The sequence below is a fragment of the Populus alba genome, chromosome 8 (genome assembly GCF_005239225.2).
Source record: "Populus alba chromosome 8, ASM523922v2, whole genome shotgun sequence".
Taxonomy (NCBI): Eukaryota; Viridiplantae; Streptophyta; class Magnoliopsida; order Malpighiales; family Salicaceae; genus Populus; species Populus alba.
The window spans coordinates 16,463,399-16,484,324 of record NC_133291.1 but is presented as its reverse complement, the minus strand read 5'-3'; the positions used below and the strand labels follow the sequence as shown (position 1 = coordinate 16,484,324).

Here is a 20,926-nt window from a genome sequence, read left to right as displayed (position 1 = left end):
ATTACCACTATTAATCCAAAGTTGTTTGATTAAAAGTCTTAATTAATCTAGTTAGCTAATTATTAATTCTATTTTATGGTGCAAAAAGCGGGACTATAGAGCCTGAAAACCTGGGCTATAGCAGCTCTCTCCCTTGCTTTTGTAGGGATTTAATGAATAGCAGGACCAAACACCTTTTGGTGCTTCATTATTAAGTGCAAATACTGAGTGCCTGATGCCTGCCATTGCGGCTCTTTGCCTAATCTTTTTTAGACAATACTAAGATCACATGCCATGGATTTGTGCATGCGAGCACAACAAATTCATGATTCATTAACAGCTCATAAATCCTTTCCATTAAATTCTTGTACATAACAGTTAACAGCTTCATTGCAGCTCTCTGCTCTACAATACAAGGTGTAAGAGTTTTCACAACTCCAGTGTATGTGCAGTATCCGTCCGTACAAACTTAGCTTCTTCAATGGGGGACGGCTAGGACTAGGAGGAGTTGCGTAGGCCCATTCTCCCAGCTTTCTAGCATTCAGGGCTTTCCTGTGCCTTTGGTCCCAGCCTCTAAAAAGTCCAATTATCGAGAGAGGGGAGGGAGCAAAGCTGCAAGAACTGACAGACGGACGAAAACTAGATAGGTTCATCTATGAAAAATGACCTGCCCTACATTATTGTACGCACTTCATGTTAGTGGTCCAAATAAGTTGAATTATTGCTGAATTAGACTCTATTTCTTGCATTTTAGTTCACCCTAGATCCTGGTTTTAGTTCATTTAGAAGTTTATGTGCAGCTTGTGACGGCTGAAGTAACTAGACCATAGTTTCTTAGCTAGCTTTTGCATTTTGAAGAACATCCCCAAACTTGAATGCATGCAGCCTCATTGCTCTGATCCAAAAACCTTGAAGAGGAAACTCATTATAAAGTAGCTGCAGGAAAAATAGACCCGATAACCCATGAAGAAATTGCCAGGGAAGAAGGGGATCACCCGCCTATCTTAATCCCTGTTAGAAAGTCTCCAATTGGCCATTAGTAGAGCTCACGAGCAAGAAAGGTTTTTCACTCAATCAATAATGGCCGAAAAGGATTTCCAAAAACAATTTCCATACAGATTTGAAGAAACCAAGCCGGCAAATACAGTGTGATCAGAAGAACCAAGTTTTGAGACAAGTACATGCCGCTCAAGGTGGAGAGACCATATCTAGAAAAGCTTGTGTGCTTGCTAAATGTTCAACACAATAATCCTCTAAAATCTGCATAACCACGATACCAAGCCCTTTTATTCCCTCAATAGTGTGTTTGTGTGTGTGTGAGCGAGAGCATATACCAACAAATTTTCCAGAAACCATCATTTCTAAAGCTATAATCATATAGTCTTTTTCTCTAACAGAATTTTACCTGATCTGGCATACATACAAAAAAAGCACATGCAAAATAAATGAAAGAGAAATGATTATTACAGTCTTGAGTGACTCTTCATATATTTGTATTTCATAATAGATCCATCAATAAAAATTGCAAGCATTTCAATTGTCACAACATAACTATGTACCTAATCACAAGGTAGCACTGAGATGCATGCCACCTTCGAGTCTTTGTAATTACTTCTATTTTTTCACAACAAACCCCAGATAAAAGAAAAAAAAAAAAAAGGGAGGGGGAACAAGAAACCTTCAAGTTCCTTTCTAGACAAATTGGAAGCTTGTTCCCAAATTTAAAGAAAATCGTAAAGTGATAGACATGAAGACACAGCTGATGTAAAAGGAAGAAGCTGTAGGATTCATCTTTTTCATTTTTGAAAAAGGATTGAAATATAAATTAACAGACTCCAAAAAAAGGGAGATGTGGATGCAGATTTTCCTTGGGAGGGGAACTGTAGATTCATAGTTATTTGAAAGAACGGTTGGATGGCTATATGGGGTTTGCTAAGATTTTTGAGAAATGGCCATAGCTTATTGGATATAAAAAAGGATGGCTATGAGATTATATGAACAAGGAAATTATCAAAGCTAATGTGTGCTAGACCTGAATCGTGGAACCATCAGAGCTGGGAAACTAAAGCCTCCTATTTGATGGTGAAGCCAGAAAAAAATGCCGCTTTTCATGAATTTGACCAGAAAGTGGAATGGACAGGAGTTGTTCGATATCTTTACTTAGATTGAAGTGCGGGTCCCTGAGCTGCTGCTGCTGGTGGTGGTTGAAGGGCCAGAACTCCAGCCTGACTGTTGCACATTCAAATGAGGAGCAGGTCCACTCTTTGAAAAAATTGAACCGACTGATCCACTGGGTGTGCTCGTTGATGAAGACAACCTAGTTGAACTGGAGTCCTTGCTGGGTCCTGAAATAGGTTTGGACCGCAAATCTGAAGATGAGGATGATGGGGCAAGAGTGCCAATTGAAGAGCCCACCAGGTAGGGCGCAACTGGCATATCAGCAAGAGAAGATGCAGACGGGCTGTAACTCAATGTTCCCATTGGATGATCGAATTTGCATGCAGGCCCAAACTTGCACTGTCCACGTTGTGTATAGTGAGAACAAGTTGGAGCACCCTGATTAAGAACGTAGTAGGTCAGTATTCAACTTGTAAATAAGTATATGAACATGTGGAAGCCCACAAAACAGCATGCCCTGATATGACTTTATATACAGCTACATCAGTTCAAAGAGGAAGAGAAGTTATATATAGCTTACTTAATGACTGTGATTGGGAACTTGAGAACCAAGATAAACATGTAGAGGATGCACAGTTAACAAAGCAGGATTATTAGGATTTCAGGCTAACAAGTGATCCACACATAGGTACACGTGTAATTGTTAGAGCAAAAGCAAAAAAAGACAGAAGAAACTGCTAATGCAATTTATTGAACAAATTACAAATCAATCAAATTATAGAAGGTCCCAAGGAACCACATAAATCAATATGCCATCATGACTTGACATTTAAAAATGACCTCACCTCGATGATGACCTAGAAGTTTGAACATGCAGAAGGCACTGTATGGTCTTTGATTTTAGTTTTCTTGGGGGCCGATCAAAAGATCAGCTTCAGCATGAGAAAATGAAATAACAATCATAAAATGAGACATGATGGCCAAAGAAATAGATGATGACAACTGTTTTCAAATCTTCTATCCCCAAGACAAATTTGCCTATACAATGTAGCTCACCTCTCCAACCATGACTAGATATAACTTTGAGACACTAGAGACAAAAAAACACTGATCCCATCACTCAGTCCCAATAATATTCTCTTAATAAAGCATGAACCCAGAATTGGTTAAATGACTAACAAGTGCAAATTACAGCGATAAAGCAAGTACCACTTGCAAAATAAGTCCATGATAGTATGCTTAAGTAAATAAGTAAATGATAGGGATTAAGACAGGAAAAAGAATTGTCTGCCCAAAACCCTAAAGCTGCTTAAGGGATGCAACAAAGTCCAGTACATCATAAAGACAATAACTTGTGACATCAACACATCTATTACGTCTCCACTTGATCTCCATTATCAACTCTCTTCATTACAATGTAGAACTGCATAAAGACATGCCTTTATGAGTTCAATTTATCCACCTCATAATCATACTGACAGATGTTCCATCCCAATTCACAACTCAAACAAATCCAACAACTTAAGAAGATAAGAAAGCAGCAAGGATGAATAAAAAACATGTCATTGCAGTCCCTAAGACAAGACGAAGATAAAAACATTAAGACAGAGGAGCCTAACCCGCTTCCAAACTCCCATGTTGGCCCAAAAACTACCAAAAGAAAGAGTGGTGAAAACAAATAGGGTAGCTAAATAAATTCCAGATTTTCTTTGTTTCTGAGAATACAATCCCAACAAACAATTTAGACAGAAAATGGACATTCCCAACAAATACTCTATCCTTGATATGTAAACATCAAAACACTGTTTAAAAGACAATCAACATATTAAAAAGATGACCTTGTGTCATAGTAAGCTATTATCTCAGGAAGTGAATCACAATTTCATTGTTTAGTTGATGATTAAAAAAATGCTCCAGACTTATGGTAAACCAAGGAATATGTGACTGATCAGAGCACAGAAACAAAAGGTAGCATATATGATCTCCCAAATAATGTCAAAATAAATCAGAACTAACTGAAAGAACAAAAACACATCCAGAGGAGCAAGATAAGCAATAAGGAAAGTTTAGAAAGAAGCTTCCACAAAATATGTCAAATTATTTCACCATGCAATCAGATCACCCTATAAAGCAGAAAGGTGAAGTGACGACTACAATCCAGATATTAAATGTTAATCATAGGACTCAAAAGCTGATTGGATTGTTTTCCAACTTGGCACTAATTAATGGAGTGATTATTTTAAACCAGGCCAGAATATAAAAAATTCTTTGAAAATGTCCATTTCCATGTCAGAGTAGCTTAACTCCACGCAATACTTAGGTACAAAAGCTGTGAATCCAAGAAGCTATCAAGTTTAATGAGTGGAAAAGAGCTGTCATATCATGGGAATAGACTCTCCTAGTTGCCTATCAAGTTAAAATATCCCACGGAGAAGCAAGAAAGCACATTACTTCTTGTATTTCACTTACAGAAGCATAAATGCAGAAGACAAGAGACAGAAACTTTGTAATGTTCTATACATGAACCACAGATGCAATCTAAAGAACCATGCCACTTAAAAAATTCCAGAGTCAAAATCTCATTCGCACATGGTGTGCCAGCATCACAAGGCAAAAAAAAAAGCTACTTCAAGAAATATAATTGAAGTGAAAAGACTCACCCTATAAAGCATCCAGAGATCAAGGGCAAGTACCACCCAATCACCTACTCTGATAAGATCTCAAAAATACTATACTAGAAGCAGGCAGGTGTGTGCCACAGTTGTGTCAAAAGTTTCAAGGTTCTAACCACACAAAATGAACTTTGTTTCACTAAGACTCTAAAGAGAAAGAACAGCTAACAAAAGGAAGGTTAGAATTTTTCTGACGAAAATGATAGGGGGGCAAGAAGGGGAGTGAGAGAAAGAAATGGCAACTATACAACTGCAGCATTGTGGTCGCATCACTCACAACAAATATAAATTCATATAATTCAGAAAATCCTGTTTCAATGATCTCCACCAACACTAGTCATAAATGCTATGTTGTAAGCAACAAACAAAAGGGGTGTGATTAATTAGGACATTTTGCGACTTTATTAGGTAAACAAATTAGTAATGCATGCCCTGACATAAAGTAATAAGGTATCACAATGCCAGAGAGTTTTAAGTAGATACTTACTGGGCGTAGAGGAAGACCAATGGGGCTAAGAACAACATTTGTTTTTGACACTACCAATTCTGGGGGGTGATGATATTTACATGAGGATCTGAATCTACAATCACCAGTTTTTATGTAATACTGACATTCCGGCTGGCCAGGTCTTTCAGGGAACAAGTGCTCCTTCTGGATACTGCTTGAAGGACCTGTTGCAGGAGGTATGGATTGAAATGCTCCAGTATAAGCAGGTGCAGAAGGAGATAGTGCTGACATCCCGTAGACTGATCCTGGGCCAACTGCAGGCTGAGTATTAGGAGAGGCTACTGGACTTACAGGCGCCTGCACCAGAAGAGATTACAACTACTATGAATAGAAGTAGATGGTCAGAATGTAATGAAATAGAGGAATTTCTATTGACCTACCGGGTAAGGATTCCAACTTGGATATGGAACTACGCTTGGGGAAAGCAGCACAGGACCGTAAGGACCTTGTACATATGAGCCTGGCAGCAGAGGAGGCCTTGCAACCATTACGCCATACTGTTGAGATGAAGGGACAGAGGGAGATTGCACCGAAGGATATAAAGTAGGCCCAGGTACAGGTGCAATTTGTGGAGCCAGTGATTGTGCTGGAATTTGCATGTTACCTGGCTGTGGATGGTGGAACTTACATGTCGCCCCAAACTTGCACTGCCCTGTTTTAATGTAGTATGTGCATTCCCTTTCACCCTGTTGTCAATTAAAACTAAAAGAATCAGCAAGCTTGAATTCATACCCAGTGCAAAAAAATACCATCGTGATCAAAAGCATAAATCTTAAATGTCCATGTAAAGATATACAGACCGGGCGTAATGGGTATCCATAATAATTTAGTGACACGGGACTGGCAGAACCACCTCCCTGCTTAGGATGGTGGTACTTACAGGAAGCACCAAATTTACAAGTCCCCGTCCGCATATAATACTGCAAATAAAGCAAAAAAACAGCTCAATCAGTCCATCCATAAATCCCTTCTCCCATAAACCATCAAACTCAACCAAACCAAACGCACAATTAAACAGCAAAACTCCTAATTCAGCCCTTAACATATACAACCATATGATAGCATCCACATTCTCAGAACAAATTTGCAACACATCCCATAAGACACGGACCAGATATAACGCACTTAATCAACACACATTGCATCAGCGTTCCATCACACTCGGTCAAACTAATCATATCTTTAACGAACACACATTGTCCACAATCAACCATTTGCACATACAGCAAATCACAGTAATCATTCAAAACCAGCAAAATTACCTACCTGGCAAAGCGGCTGACCCACTCGCTCTGGATACTCCGCTCCGCCAGCCCTTGCTGCTCCCAGCACCTATAAAACAACATCAACCACAACAATCAACCATACCACCTCCACGTATCAAAATTACTTACAAAACTAACCCTCCCCCAAACACAGTTCCAAAAACCACAAGATCAAGACTAGCTACCAAACACGCACCAGTTAAAACTCAATTCAAGTCAAACCAAAGTAAAATCAGTCAAAATTACCGCACTCCGGTCACGTGGATGATTAAACCGACACCGAGCTCCGTACCCGCAAAACCCGGTTCTCAAATAATACATACAATCTTGCTCATTAGGTCTCTCCGGGTATTCGGATTCTGTTTCCCCTAATCCCAATTGCCAAACACCCTCTGCATCAACCACATAATCATAATTAATCAAAATCAACAAAAACAGATAACTGTTAAGTCACAATCGAATTAATGTAGGCCACCTTCAAGTCCGGTTTCCGGTCCTGAACCCGTCCATTCCAGTGCCGGATCGGATTGTGAGCCTTCATGTGCCCGACCGTACCGGTCCATTTTACACGGACCAACTCCCTAATTCCACGGAACCGGACAGAAACTGGAGTGAGACCAAGCAAGTTCCTCCGGTCCTTGTACAGTTACGAAATGAGAGAAACCGTTTTAGGAGAGAAAAGGTAAAAAGAACTGATGAGATGTTTTTGTCTGTGCTTTTTGGTTTTTTTTTTTTTTAAGGAGAAAAGGAGGGAGGGAGGGAGAGAGAGTGAAAGAGGAAGACAGTGTTTGGTGTTCGGTTTTTATGGAGGTTTATGGATTTTGTGAGTTGCTTTCACTTTCTGTTTCTCTCTCTCTCTCTCTCACTCACTCACTCACTTCAGCGATAGTTGTTGTTGATGTTGTTTGATCTTTTCTTTTGTGTGTGTGATGGTGTTGGTGGTTTATTTATACGCGCCAAACAGAGCAGCCACAGCCTAAAATAATTGTTCTTTTTAAGGTAATTAATTCCAATAAAAAAAAACAAATAAATCAAGTGCGACTTTATTTACTAACTTTATATACATATATATATATATATATAAAAGAATGTCTCTATAAAAACTGTAATTGAATTTAATTATAATATTTAATTTAAATTTAATTAATAAATAAATTAAATTTATATAATTCAATTATTACATTTTTTTAGCATCTTCTTATTCATTCAAATATTTCTTTAAAAAATAGATAGATAAAACTAGATTTAACATTAATTGTTTTAGTATAATAAATTAGAGATGTTGACATGTGATTTAACTTTATATTATTTTAAAATATCAAATTCTATTTGAAATTTATTTCTAAGATGATTCCACATTTTAAAAAAAAAAATCATTTAAATATTTTTAAAAAATATATTTACCTTAACTTAATATTTTTAGTGCATCTTTGAAATGTGCGGTTGCTTTTTCTTTTGCATATTTTAAAAAAAATATATTTACCTTAACTTAATATTTTTTTTATTTTTTTTATAATTTTAATGTGTTTATATAAAAAATATAAAAAATAATTTGAATATATTTTTAAAAATAACTACATAACATTAACAAAGTGTACGGTTGTGTGAGTTGGATATGACTTAGCATTTTTGGGTTATGTGGGGACATGAGCTTGTAAGGTTTTGTTTATTTTTATGTTTTAAAAGGTTTTTTTTTTAAAATTATTTTTATTTTATTTTTTCCTTATTTAAAATTAAATTTTTAATATTTTTATATTTTTTTATATGATGATGTTAAAAATATTTTTAAAAATAAAAAAATTATTTTATTATATTTTTAAATAAAAATTATTTAAAAAAATAATCACCATCACAATCTCATATATACTCAGAGAGAAAAAAGAAGAGAGTTGTCTTTTGGATCAAGAGTTATTCCAAAATGGTTAATGAGGGAGGAATATTAATTTAAGAGATTAATTAATCCTGTGTGAGCGAGTACATGGAGGTGCTTTCCTCTACGTAGCATGCAAAGAGGATCTTCCTTGAAATTGGAAAAGAAACAGTTTCTTTTCTTTATGGCTCTTTTTATAAATATAAATTAAAAAGAAAAGGTTATCTTTTCATAATAAAAAAAAAAATAGTGTCAATTTAGGTAGAATGGCATGTGAGTATTATTTTTTTTTTCCTATTGGTTTGGGTTCAAATCAATTAAAAAGATTAAAGGAAGTATGAAAGAATGAACTCTCTTCACAAAAATATAACATTATAAATATCTATAATTTAAAGTTTATTTAAAAGTATATTAGAGGTTATTTTTTAAAGTATTTTTAATTATAAATATATTAAAATAATATTTTTTAACTTTTAAAAATTTATCTTTGACATAAAAAGAATCCAAAAATATCAAAAAAATAATTTAAAATTAAAAACTGTAATGTCAAACAAAACCTTAAACATCAACTAAAAGAGAAAAGAATTTTATTGTACCTCTCCTCACAAGTCATTAAAAGAAACAATGTTTTTTTTTTTTTTCTAGTTTTAATTCTATATGTTAACATTAAGGTTAATAGGGATTGCGCTCCATAGTTTTTTTTTTCTTTTCAAATTACTTTTTATAAGTTTATTTGATCTTATTATCTGAATAACAAGTTTGATAGGTTAACTTAGCTGACTTCAAGTTTTTTTTTTCTTTTTATTTATTGATTGTTCCCTTAATTTTATCATTTGATTTTAGATTCATTGAGAATTAGGCTTTTATGATTTATTTTGGTTTGTTTTAATAAGGTTATTCTTATTTCATGAATCGGGTAATGAGTTTGTTAGATTATAATTTTTTTTCTATCTTTTTTAATTGATTTTTCAATTTTTATTTCATCATTTGATGTTAGGTTTACTGGGGATTTGAAATTCATAATATTTCTCAATTTACTTTTTTATGAGGTTATTTTAGTATTATAATCTGAACTGCGAGTTTGACGAATTAACTTGATTGTTTTTTGATTCATGCAGTCTATAGGATCATATTAGGTCAATCCCTATATAGTTTTAAATTTATTTTCTACTATAAAAAACATTAGCATTATCTCAATAATTTTTTAAATTAAAAAAAAAATAATTCGACCTGCAATGTAGCGCAAATAAATTATTAAGATTTTTTCCAAAAGAAATAAATTGTGGGTATTTTTTCTTTTTTTTGTATATAAATTAAAAAGGGACAAAAATTGATAAAGATTGAGTGGAAAAAAATTATGAACTACAATTTCTTGATCTTTTCAACTTTGAACCTTTTTTACTTTCTTCTCTTTCTATTTTACAATAATAATAAATATTATCACATCAACTTTTGCATTAATCAATATTAAATTTTCTTTACGATCCTAACAATGCATTTTTTTTTAATATATTAATTGTTGTCTTTTATGATGGTATATGGTTACTATTTTAAAATAAAATAGATGAAGATAAGAAAGAGATCGAATATTCGTTTGTATGCATTTCATGTTTTTAAATGATATAACTTTAATTTAAAGTTATTTTAAAAACATGTTTATTTCATGTCATTGTCTTCATCTCTCCAGCTTTATTATCTCTATATCTCTAACTAGTAGCAGGAATAAGCCAAAAAAAAAAAAAATCAAAAAATCAATTAAATTAAAAAAATTAATTAAATCGAAAAAGCTAAAAAAAAAAATAACCTAAAAAATCAAACTATGATAAAAAAAAAACTAATAAACCAATTAAAATTTTTAAAAAATCAACGGATTCGATTTCAGTTTTATAAGTTAAAACCAAAAAAAACTAAATTGAATCTAAAATAATAAAAAAAATTGAGCCAAACCAGAAAAATTAGAACTAGTTGATTTTAAATGGTTTTTGTTTTAAAATAACCAACCCAAACTAAATAATCGGTTTGAACTAAGTTTGATTTTAAAAAAAAACTAAATTAATTATTTTTTTTATATAAAAATCAAAACAAACAAAAAAATATCTCAAACCTTTAACTAGGAGACACTAACACATGAGAATAATTAATCCCTACTGGCATGCACACGATCCGAATTTAAGAGTTAAAAGTAGAAATTAATTAATCTTCCTTGTACAATTTCGTAGAGTAGTTGTATCTTCTATCTGCAAGCTAGCTAACTATATGTTATTTATAATCCAGATCTCTCCTTCATCGATCCTGCAGGTATCTCCAAGAACCCTAGCTAGCTAGCTAGCTAATTGTTGTGAGTATATGTTATGTAATATCCAGATCTCTCCATCATAGATCCTGCAGGGATCTCTATGAACCCTAGCTTCTAGCTAGTGACAAGATTACAAACACAGAATCAAGAGATTTTGTCAGCTGTAAGGTGGAAAAGGGTCACAGTTCTTACGAACTTTTTTAGCAGTAATTAAACAACGATTAAAGACTACAAGTAAGAATGATGGACTTAATTTGTCATCAGAATTAAGTAGAATTATTCACTTGCAACTACTCATGTTGAGATTTTCACAAGGATCCGAAAAGACATGAACCCTGTACGTAAATCTCTCCACCCTCCGCAGAGCACGTGAGTTTGATTCCATTTACCACCGCAAGGACAAGGACAATGAGGATGGCTGGCCCAACTGTACCAAGTTAGACCTGGAAAGATAGCAAAACACCCAGCTCCGATCGTATTCAGAATGGGAGCTGGCAAGCTCAGCCAAAAAAGGAGGAGGAGCGAGGAAAACTCGCGACGCTCGGGGGCGGCCGGAGGTGCTGATATCGGGTTAACTTAGGTTTTGAATTTTTGTTTTTACAAAAATAAACAGGTTTTTCATCTGGTTTTGTCTACGTCGACTAGATCAATTATATCAATTCAAGTTTTTTTTTTTTTTTTGACAAAATCAGCTGCTTTTTTAAATGGTTATGAAACTCGGGCTGGACCAGATCCCTGCTGTTCCGGGTTTCATAACCATTGTCGGTTTTTCTATTATGACCTGAAGGGTAAAAACAAGATGGTATTCTTCTACGAGGACAGATGTTTTGTACCCATACGTACCTTTACAAACATGGTAAAATTGATAAATGATCCTACTACTACTACTACACGTCAGATATTCGATTTTTAAAAGAAACTGTCTATTAAAAGATAACTTATTGCGATCCTACTCAAGACTTAATTAGAAAAAAAATCTAAATATATGAAAACTAAGTTAAAAGTACTTATAATATTAAAAAAAAATGTATTTTAATCTTAATTAAAAATTTTCATGAATTGATACATAGACTAATATAAAAAAAATATTAGTCTAATATAAAAATATGAATTATGAAGATAAAAATATTTTAATCTTAATTGATACATACATACATACATGCATATATATATATATATATAAATATCTTTTATTGTAGAATAAAGAAAAGTATGAGATTGATATATTTAATTTTAACCTTACAAAAACATGGAGAAACTCTATTTGGTATTGTGATATATAATCTATTTTAAAAATATTTTTCTTTCAAAAATATATTAAAATATTTTCAAAAATTTTTATTTTATTTTCAATATCAACAAACTATAATTATTAAAAAAACACTAAACAATTTTTATTTATTTTTTCAAAATAAACGTACTTTTAAAACTAAGTAGAAAATCGACTCCCAAGCATGCACGTAATTGTCACAAACTCAAATGATGCTACCATTGGTTAGTGGTGTTGATTTTATCATAACAAAGACGTTTCAAACAAAGGACAGTAGACAAAATTAGGATTAGGGCATGGTTTTCAACCCGTAAAACCCTTGTAAAGATAGAATGCAACTTTTTGCATGAACCAACTACGAACCGCCACGTGGTTCTAAAGCACGGGTTCCGGTCTTCATCTTTAAGCTGCTTCTTACAGTATCTCGTGGCTGTGGCCTCCCCACGTTCCCTTAAGGTGCGTGATCACGCGCAGTTAAAAGTCACAGAATCTCTTGTGCTACCCCGGAAATTCACGTTTTAAGGTGGTCCCTCTAGTATTCGGATTTGGTCCAATCGGTCACTTTACTTTAATGTTAAAAAAGCAAACTAAACACTTTAAAATATTAAGAAATCTTAAAATTATTTTTAGAGGAATAATAATAAAAATTTATTAATGTCAGTGAAATATTTTGATACAAAATACCAAAGAACAAACTTTATACAGGAATTTGGGTTAGTGATCAATGATTGAAATATTGTCCGAATGATAAAATCAAATAGAGGCTAACGAAGAGGAAACATTTGTCAAAAATGATGTTTCAAGGACTTGATTGACTAAATTAATAGTGCAAGTATGGTGTGCTGCTCTAACCCTTAAAAGGGCGAAGAAAAAACTATTTATTACCACTAAAGATAGCGTAGAGTCAATCGCTTTGCTAGAGCGTGTGATTGTCCTATTAAATCTGCTAAAATAAGAGCTTGGAAGAGGTAGCCATCAGGGGAGAAGTTTTCAGGTACATCCGGTTGAGCTAACCTCTCATGAATCAAGGGTTGATATCCTGCCTCGGAAATTTCACTGCGGTCGTCTGATTGGGAGATAGGGTAGTAGGTGAGAGGTCTATATAAATTTATGATCATATACGTTAAGGAAATGACCGGATGTATTGGGTAGGAGAAAGGGTTGACGGGGATGGGATAGACAGGGGCAGCCGGTCATCGGGTGGGGAGTGGGTGCTGTTATGACTTGGACATGTTCTTGGCCACATGTGGGCACTTTAGAAGATTTGGTATTAATTGCTATTGATTTTGTAGCGTAGTGAGCATATCTTACATCATCAACGAAATGTCGGCGAGCCACTTGTGGGAGTAGTGGGTGTGCTGTGGATAGTTTAGCTGTTAACTCGGAGGTCCGATGAGTTGATCTAAAAAAACACGTGTTCCCAAATTTTATTCATGTTAAGTTTCAAGTTAAACGGTAAAAGACTAGCATATTCGGCCAAGCATTCTGTCGTGGATTGAATTATCTTTTTTAAATTTTAAAATAATATTAAGTGTATAGTGATTTTTTTATAATATTATTAAATCCGGTTTGATTTTGAAACATATGAACTCAATTTCTTGTCTAATTCAAGTTTTGAATAAAATTACATGAGAGCTGATTTAAAATAAATTATTAAATTTAATGGGTTCAAAGACAATCTAGATAATCATATTAAAATAATACTAGATTAGATCGTTCTTGATCATCCTATAACTTGAGTTATGAATTTTAATAGTTTAATAATTTTATTGTTTTTATAAATTATTTTTGTTTAATTTTTTTATAACATTATATGTTTTTAAAATTGAGCATCAGCTCTAGAAAAATATTTATTTGAGATCGTGATAATTTTATAAAAAATAAAAAAAATTATATAAAAAATAAATTAAAACAAATCATATTCTAAATCCTGTAAATCAATTAATAAACTAAAAAAAAATCAATAACAAAAGATAAAAAATAGTGGTAAAAAAAAAAAAAAAACTGTGGATTACTTAAGTTTTAAGGAAGAGTAAAAGATATTGACAACTTGACTGATGAGCTATCAATAATCTGATGAAACATGATTTAATTCCTAACTTGGGCTTTGGTGGGCTTGCACGTTGGTATGTGGGCTTGCACGTTGGTATGAGCCATATCTACATCAGCTTTGTGATTTGTTGGGCTGTCTCATCGCATTAGCCAATTTCGGATGCATTTATCTTTAGTTCGTTCTTCTTTTAAGAATTAAAATTAGTAATAAATAAAAACATTATTTATCACCATCAGAAAGATTTATTCTTAACTCCTTTTCATGCAAGTAAAGAATTTTTATTTCATTTTAGGAAGTTGAGAAATAAATAAAAGTTGATTATTTTTTTTGTTGATTTATTTATTTATTTTTTCATGAAATTCTTGATTTTATGTGCGCAAAATCTTATATCTTTTTAAATAAAATTCTTTGTTTGGCTTCTGAAAATAAAATAAAAAAAATCTAAGGAAAAAAAAACTATCTTGAATAAATAAAAACTTAACCAAATTTTCTCTAACTTGTGCATAAATCTATTTCTTTCCTAAGGTTTTACTTTAGCTTTTGATAATGAAATAAAAAATAAGCTCCAAAAATAGAAAAAAAACACATACAAAGAACATTTTTTTTTTTGCGTTCTTAGATTTTTAAATAAAGTAAAGATTTTTTGAAAATAATTTTAAAAAATATTTGTTTTCAAAGGTAAAAAAAAAAATAAAAGATTAGCTAGAATAAATAAAACCCTAAAATAATAATATTTTGTCTTGGGATAGAGAGACGGAGACTATTGGGACAGAGAGGATCCTTCTTGTTTTCCAATGACTCCAATCTATTTTAAAATTATATATATATAAGGGTTTTAAATTAAAAAAATATAAAAAAAAAAGACATAGAAGAAAAAATTCTGTTTTTTTTTTTTTAAAAAAAAAATTGGTTCCATCCGGGTTCATCCAGGTTATAGATCGATCTGCTGGACCTACTAAATTATTGCACCAAATTATTTTTTTAAAAGCTCGGACCAGTCCAACCATCAGATCAACCTGTTCAGGCTGGTCCAGGTTTAATAACAATAACGATGACTATTAGAACTCAACAGGTAACAAACTTGGCCATGCATACTGCTATGCTCTCACAGAGAGGATCCTTCTGTTTTGAAATAACTACAATCCACTCCAAAACTGTATTAAAGACAATTTATTCTTGTGTTTTCGTCTTCAACCAAACACGTTTCTATCATTCCTGCATCTGTCCTTCTGTAACTTCAATATTGTTTTAGTTCTTGCATCAAACATCCAGCCATGTTTTTGTTCTTTACAAAAGCATCACTGCTCCAATAAGTGGAATGGAAACCAAGTTCTTGCACAACAAAGAAAAAAAACTATTACCATAAACAACTAATGCCTTGGTGTTGGGAGCTTCTCGACTCTTCAGAGAACAAGAACATGTAACTCAACTCAAGAGAACTTTCCATGAAGTCTCAGCTAGTCCATCCTTGTCAGTTTGTCCTGCTGAAATCTGTTTGATGGTCATGAACTTGCAAGAACAGGTAAGAACAAAGCATGTACATAGTCACTATTTGTAATTATCGATTCCTTCAGCAAATTTCTTGTGTTATGTCTCACTATCTCTCGTACCATCAAGTTTCTTACGAGTTTCGAGCACCTTAGCCACCAATTTAAAAGCTATGCTTTAGCAGACAGTGTTATCAAATTTTTAATCAACCTATATGTTCCTGCTAAAATGTTGTTTACAGCAAAAAGCAAAGCGCATAACTAACAACTAAGATCACGTAGATATTGAAATAAAAAATCAGAAGAGCTTAGTACTATGGAGGAATGCTCTCAGAAAGTTGATCGTGACTGGTGCAGTTATATGCTCCTTCAGAAGAGGACTTGTCATCTTCTCTACCAGCTTGCTTCCTGCGTGTGACCAAATTGTCAGAATGCCAGTGATTAGTAACAGATGTAATCTATGTGAACTGATTGGACTGAAAATCTCAACACATGAATTCCAAAATGTCAACAAATACACATGTGAACCCTCTTCTGTCAAAAGTATAGAGCCAATCAAGGGAAAAAAAAGCAGCAACTGATAAATATCAAAAATCATTTAAAGCCTTGCATACAAGCAACACCCTAATTGTTCTAACACAGGGGAGCCTGCATAATGTGCCCTCAAAGAAGCTACATGAATGTGTTCTTGAATCACAAGAACTTCAAGTGGGAATTGCTCCTTCCTGTATTAGCAACACCATGAGTGGATAACACATTACCTTGACATCTTCAGCTGTTCTCCTTTTCCTACATCCTTCAGCGAAACAAAGGATGGTTTGTATGCAATTGCATATTTGCTTCCCTGAGTCTGACATATTCTAATAACTTTCATGAATTGCCTTCTTGTGTCATACATAACAAAACGTTTATGATTGTTCATCATCAAGATCAATCCACTGTTCAAGAAAATCAAGGGCTCATATACGTTGACAAAACCTAGGTTTTTAACGGTGAACTGTTTGGTCCAAGACTGCTTGTTCCCATACTCCTTCATAACCCATATTTCAAATTGAGTATCAGAACAAGCGTTGAAGAAAGACACGCCCAGACAACCTTCAAAAACTGTCAAAGTAACATAGCCATCATCAAAGCGAGGCGGCAAGGACAACTGGCTAAATTGCTCATTTTCAAAGTTAAAAGAACCTATACTATTCGCACAATTGTTTTCATCACGAAGTTCCCAATGGATTGATCCGCACACAAAACTATCGAACACGACAATATCAAGATAGTGAAGAGCTTTGTGAATACTTCTCCATTTCCCTGTACCAATCGTGTATATTTCAGCCTCAGGTTGGGAATCAGGCCCTTTCTTCGATTTAAAAGTGTGCAACACTTTGTATTCTTTAGCAATGGCACTGTATCCCAAACTGAATCTACTCTTACGCCTTGTACCTTGACCAGCACCGAGTGGAATGGAGATATACTCCCCCAAAATTGGATTGCACAGATAAATGTCATCTCGGAAGGTTTTAGATATGCAAAGAAGCCCATTACAAGAGTTTTCAATCAAGAAATCATTATTATAGGGTAGGTTGATTTCCTGAACAAACTTCATTTCTTCAACAACACGGAAGCGCAAACCAACAGGCTTTCCAGTTATTTGGACAAGCTGGAGGCTTCTTGGTTCAGGATTGTTGGATATGCTTTCGACTAGCAAGCTGGTGGGTGATCTTTCAAGATGGAGTTTGGCAAAGAAAGAATCTGAGATGAAGTGAAGCCAAGTCTTGCAAACACACCGGCAATTCAAGATGGTCTTGATGGGCAATCTTGATAGTATGTCCATTGTCAAACAGGATGCAAGGTCATTCATTGGACATTCACTGCTTGTAATGACAATAGGGATTTGAGAACTTGATGCACTTTTTCTTGGATTATCATCCATGGAGAGGGTGGTTTCTTGGTTTTCTTTAGACTGGTTTGCTTCAACAAATTGAGAATTGGAGGCGACAATATATACTTGAGGATTGGGAATGACTTCTTTCAAGGCTCATGCAACCTTTTTCTTCTATTGAACTTGGTCAATCTTGGGCTTTAATAGCAATTTTCCCCAGGCATTACGAGGATGAGGGATAGATATCACTCTTAAAATCACTAGACCCTTACCTTAAATCTGATGGTGCTGTCCTAATTTATGCTTTATTAAAATTAAAATTAAAATTAAAGAACTGAGTAGTGCAGTGTAGATTGAAATTGATATTATTATTTTTTCTAAACAAAATTAATTAACTTGTTATTAAAAGTAATAAAATCTTTTTCATAGAATCTATTTGTTATTATTATATTGATTAATGATAAATTGATATTTTAATATTCTATTGGTATAAGAAAATATTATTTTAAAAAAAAAAACTATTATTCATGAGCTTTAAAATCAAAATCTAAACACATTTAAAATAACTAAAATATCTTTAAAATCAAAAAAAATTTTTTTAGCTTGTGTCAATGAGTATTATCATCTTTTCATTCCAATTTTTTTATTATAATCAGGCTCACTTAAAAGTTATTTAGTAATTTAATAAATATAAATATTATTAAAAAAAGTTGATGACGCCACATGCTTTTCGAGTGGCGCATGAGGAGTTGCTGGATAACCAAACTTCAACTTTCAAGGCAGCCTTTAATTCGTCATGGTGCCTCCTCAATCACCAAACAACATATGTGGTCAATGGACATTTTGTGGGGGCACCAATGACCTTTTGTTTTATTTTTCTTTTTTTCTCTTCTCTTTAATTTTCATGTTTGACCCTATAAATCTTAAAATCAGCATTTTAATTTGTTGTTTTCTTCTTATTTGATCCATGTTCTCTTGATTATTTTTTTATATGAATTTTTTTATAAAACTGGATTTTTTATTGCATCCTTTGATTTTCTCATAAGTTATATTTTTTTTTCATATTTTTTGATTGCTATTTGTTGTATTTGAGATCTTTTTTAAAATTTATTTTTTACGATTTCATTTTTATTTTGGGTTTTTTCCTATTAGATTTGATTTCTATTCTTTTTATTGTTATTTTTTTAAAAAAAACTTTTTAAATTGATTTTTTTTTCAGTTTCATCTTTTAGTATTAAATTGGTTGGGAATTGAGATTTTTGATTGGGTTTAGGTCTAGGATTTAATGGGCTGTAAGTTTGAGAGATTAATGCAGGTTTAAGAGATTCGTCTAAGTTTGCTTGTTTTTTTTTTCTTTTTCAAAGCTCATGTTTTTTCTTTCTAGTTTCATCCTTAAGCATTTATTTAATTGAATATTGAGCTCTATTATCTTTTTATTATTTTTTTATCTAAGATTTTTCACTAATTTTAAAAATGACCTAAGTTTTCGTTGTTATTTTCATTTATTTTTCATTCTTTGTTGAATTTATCCTTTTTCACTTAACCTTTTTTTTTATTATTATTAAATGAAATTATCTGATTATATATAAACACTAGATGCTCACTTCATTAGATTTTGTTTGGTTTGCTTTCAAGGTAGTTACTTTAGTGGAGCATGCAACTTTTTTTGATGTTGTAAACTTGCAGTATGACCTTTTACAACGACGTTAAAAACCGTCACGGTGTGATCTTTTTGGTGGTGGAGCGGTGTTAACGATAGAGTGATAATGAGTCTCCAATGAGCTTTCTTCTTCTTCTCTAGATTATGATATTGGGAGCTCATTTTTTATATTTAATTGTTGCTATTTTTTATTCCTTTATTTATTGTTGATGTTTTTATTTTTTTATCGTATTATTAAATTAAACAAACTAATTGAAGCTAGTTATGTCAATGAATCAAGTGTATGATTTTTCTTGCATCTTTAAAAATTTTGATGTCGCCTAAACATCCTTTCTTTAGGTTTGAAAAAACCAACGACGTAATATATATAGACCACATATCTAGTCACTACTATACTAAGAGAACCAAAAATTGAAACTTTGAGAAAAAAAATTGATCCTATAATGCATGCAATGTGAAGTGTGTGAATTCATTTAAATTTATGTTATCAAGTTAGATATAAAGATTTATATAATTTGTACTAAAATAAATCTTGGACTTGTTGATTGATTTTTTTCATTTAATTTTTTATGCTTGTTGATGATCTTCATATAAACATGTTTAAACTTGTTCTCAATAGTTGAGAATAATAGAATGATTTAGGTTGTATCTTAGCCAACCTTTTCTATATATATATATATATATATATATATATATATATGTGGCAGAACACAACAATAACTGTAAAGATTATAATATTGGAATAATCCTACATTAATTTCCTATTCAAATATATATATGTTATACATTGTAAAATATGCCCCCTTAAGCTGATCCTAGAGTAGAGTAGTGTTGTTTGAAACTGATATTATTATTTTTTTTCTAAACAAAATTAATTAACTTGTTATTGAAAGTAATAAAATCTTTATCGTAGTAATTATTTGTCATTATTATATTGACTAGATAAATCGTTTTTTAACATTTTGTTGGCACAATAAAATAACTAAATTACTTTTATTTATTTTTTAAAAAAATTAGTATTCATGAGCTTTAAAATAAAAATTTAAACACATTTAAAATAACTAAAATATCTTTAAAATCAAAATTTCTTTAGCTTGTGTTAACGAGTATTTTCATCTTTTCATTCTAATTTTCTTGTTACAATTAGGCTCACTTAAAAACTATTTAGTAATTTAATAAACATAAATATTATTCATAAAGGTTGATGACGCGACATGCTTTTCGGGTTGCGAATGAGGAGTCACTAGACAGCCAAACTTTGACTTTCGAGGTGACTTTTGATTCTTCATGGTGCCCCCTCAATCACCAGACAACACATGTGGTCAATGGATCTTCGGTGTGACGCCAATGACCTTTTGTTTTCTTCTACTTTTCTTTCTCCTCTTTAATTTTCATGTTTGACCCTATAAATCTTAAAATTAACATTTCAATTTGTTTTTTCTTTTGATTTGTTCTATGTTCTCTTGATTATTTTTTTTATATGAAATCATTTATAAAATTAGAATTTTTTTAGTACATCCTTTAATTTTCTCATATGTTAGATTTTGTCCATATTCTCTTGATTGTTATTTGTTTTATTTGAGATCTTTTTTAAAATTCATTTTTTATGATTTCATTCTTTTTCTGGTGTTTTCCCTTTAGATTTGATTTCTATTCTTTTTATTTTGATTTTTTTTATTTTGAAAAACTTTTTAAATTGATTTTTTTTCGATTTCATCTTTTAGTTTTAAATTGGTTAGGAATTTAGATTCTTGACTGAGTTTACGTATAGGATTTAATAGGTTATGAGTTTGAGAGATTAATCTAGGTTTAAGAGATTCATCTAAGTTTGGTTTTTTTAAAGCTCATGTTTTTTTTTTTTCCAATTTCATT

At 32.4% G+C, this 20,926-nt stretch overlaps 2 protein-coding genes across 2 annotated transcripts; both read right to left on the bottom strand.

Annotated features, from left to right (window-relative positions):
- Nucleotides 1-1,421: 1,421 nt before the first annotated feature.
- On the bottom strand, nucleotides 1,422-7,465 carry LOC118039460 (zinc finger CCCH domain-containing protein 58). The gene is made up of 7 exons (XM_035046164.2): nucleotides 7,018-7,465; nucleotides 6,789-6,934; nucleotides 6,544-6,609; nucleotides 6,078-6,197; nucleotides 5,658-5,963; nucleotides 5,257-5,574; nucleotides 1,422-2,535 (listed from the first exon to the last, which is right to left on the bottom strand). Exons 1-7 carry the CDS (start codon nucleotides 7,103-7,105, stop codon nucleotides 2,140-2,142), a joined length of 1,440 nt encoding a protein of 479 aa, XP_034902055.1. The 5' UTR covers nucleotides 7,106-7,465; the 3' UTR covers nucleotides 1,422-2,139.
- Nucleotides 7,466-15,832: 8,367 nt separating this feature from the next.
- On the bottom strand, nucleotides 15,833-17,445 carry LOC118039437 (F-box protein At3g22700). The gene is made up of 2 exons (XM_035046133.1): nucleotides 16,280-17,445; nucleotides 15,833-15,926 (listed from the first exon to the last, which is right to left on the bottom strand). The coding sequence occupies exons 1-2, from the start codon at nucleotides 17,443-17,445 to the stop codon at nucleotides 15,833-15,835; spliced, it is 1,260 nt and encodes a 419-aa protein (XP_034902024.1).
- Nucleotides 17,446-20,926: the final 3,481 nt, after the last annotated feature.

Bases quoted from the DNA above. Each gene is read 5' to 3' on its own strand.
- LOC118039460 (XM_035046164.2), bottom strand. From the start codon at position 7,105: ATGGACCGGTACGGTCGGGCACATGAAGGCTCACAATCCGATCCGGCA. The intron at 6,198-6,543 runs GTAGGTAATTTT...CTTTATTTGCAG, and splicing joins TGGGTCAGCCGCTTTGCCAG to TATTATATGCGGACGGGGAC. The intron at 2,536-5,256 runs GTAAGTATCTAC...GTTCTTAATCAG, and splicing joins TTGGTCTTCCTCTACGCCCA to GGTGCTCCAACTTGTTCTCA.
- LOC118039437 (XM_035046133.1), bottom strand. From the start codon at position 17,445: ATGGATGATAATCCAAGAAAAAGTGCATCAAGTTCTCAAATCCCTATT. The intron at 15,927-16,279 runs GTAATGTGTTAT...GGTCACACGCAG, and splicing joins GAACAGCTGAAGATGTCAAG to GAAGCAAGCTGGTAGAGAAG.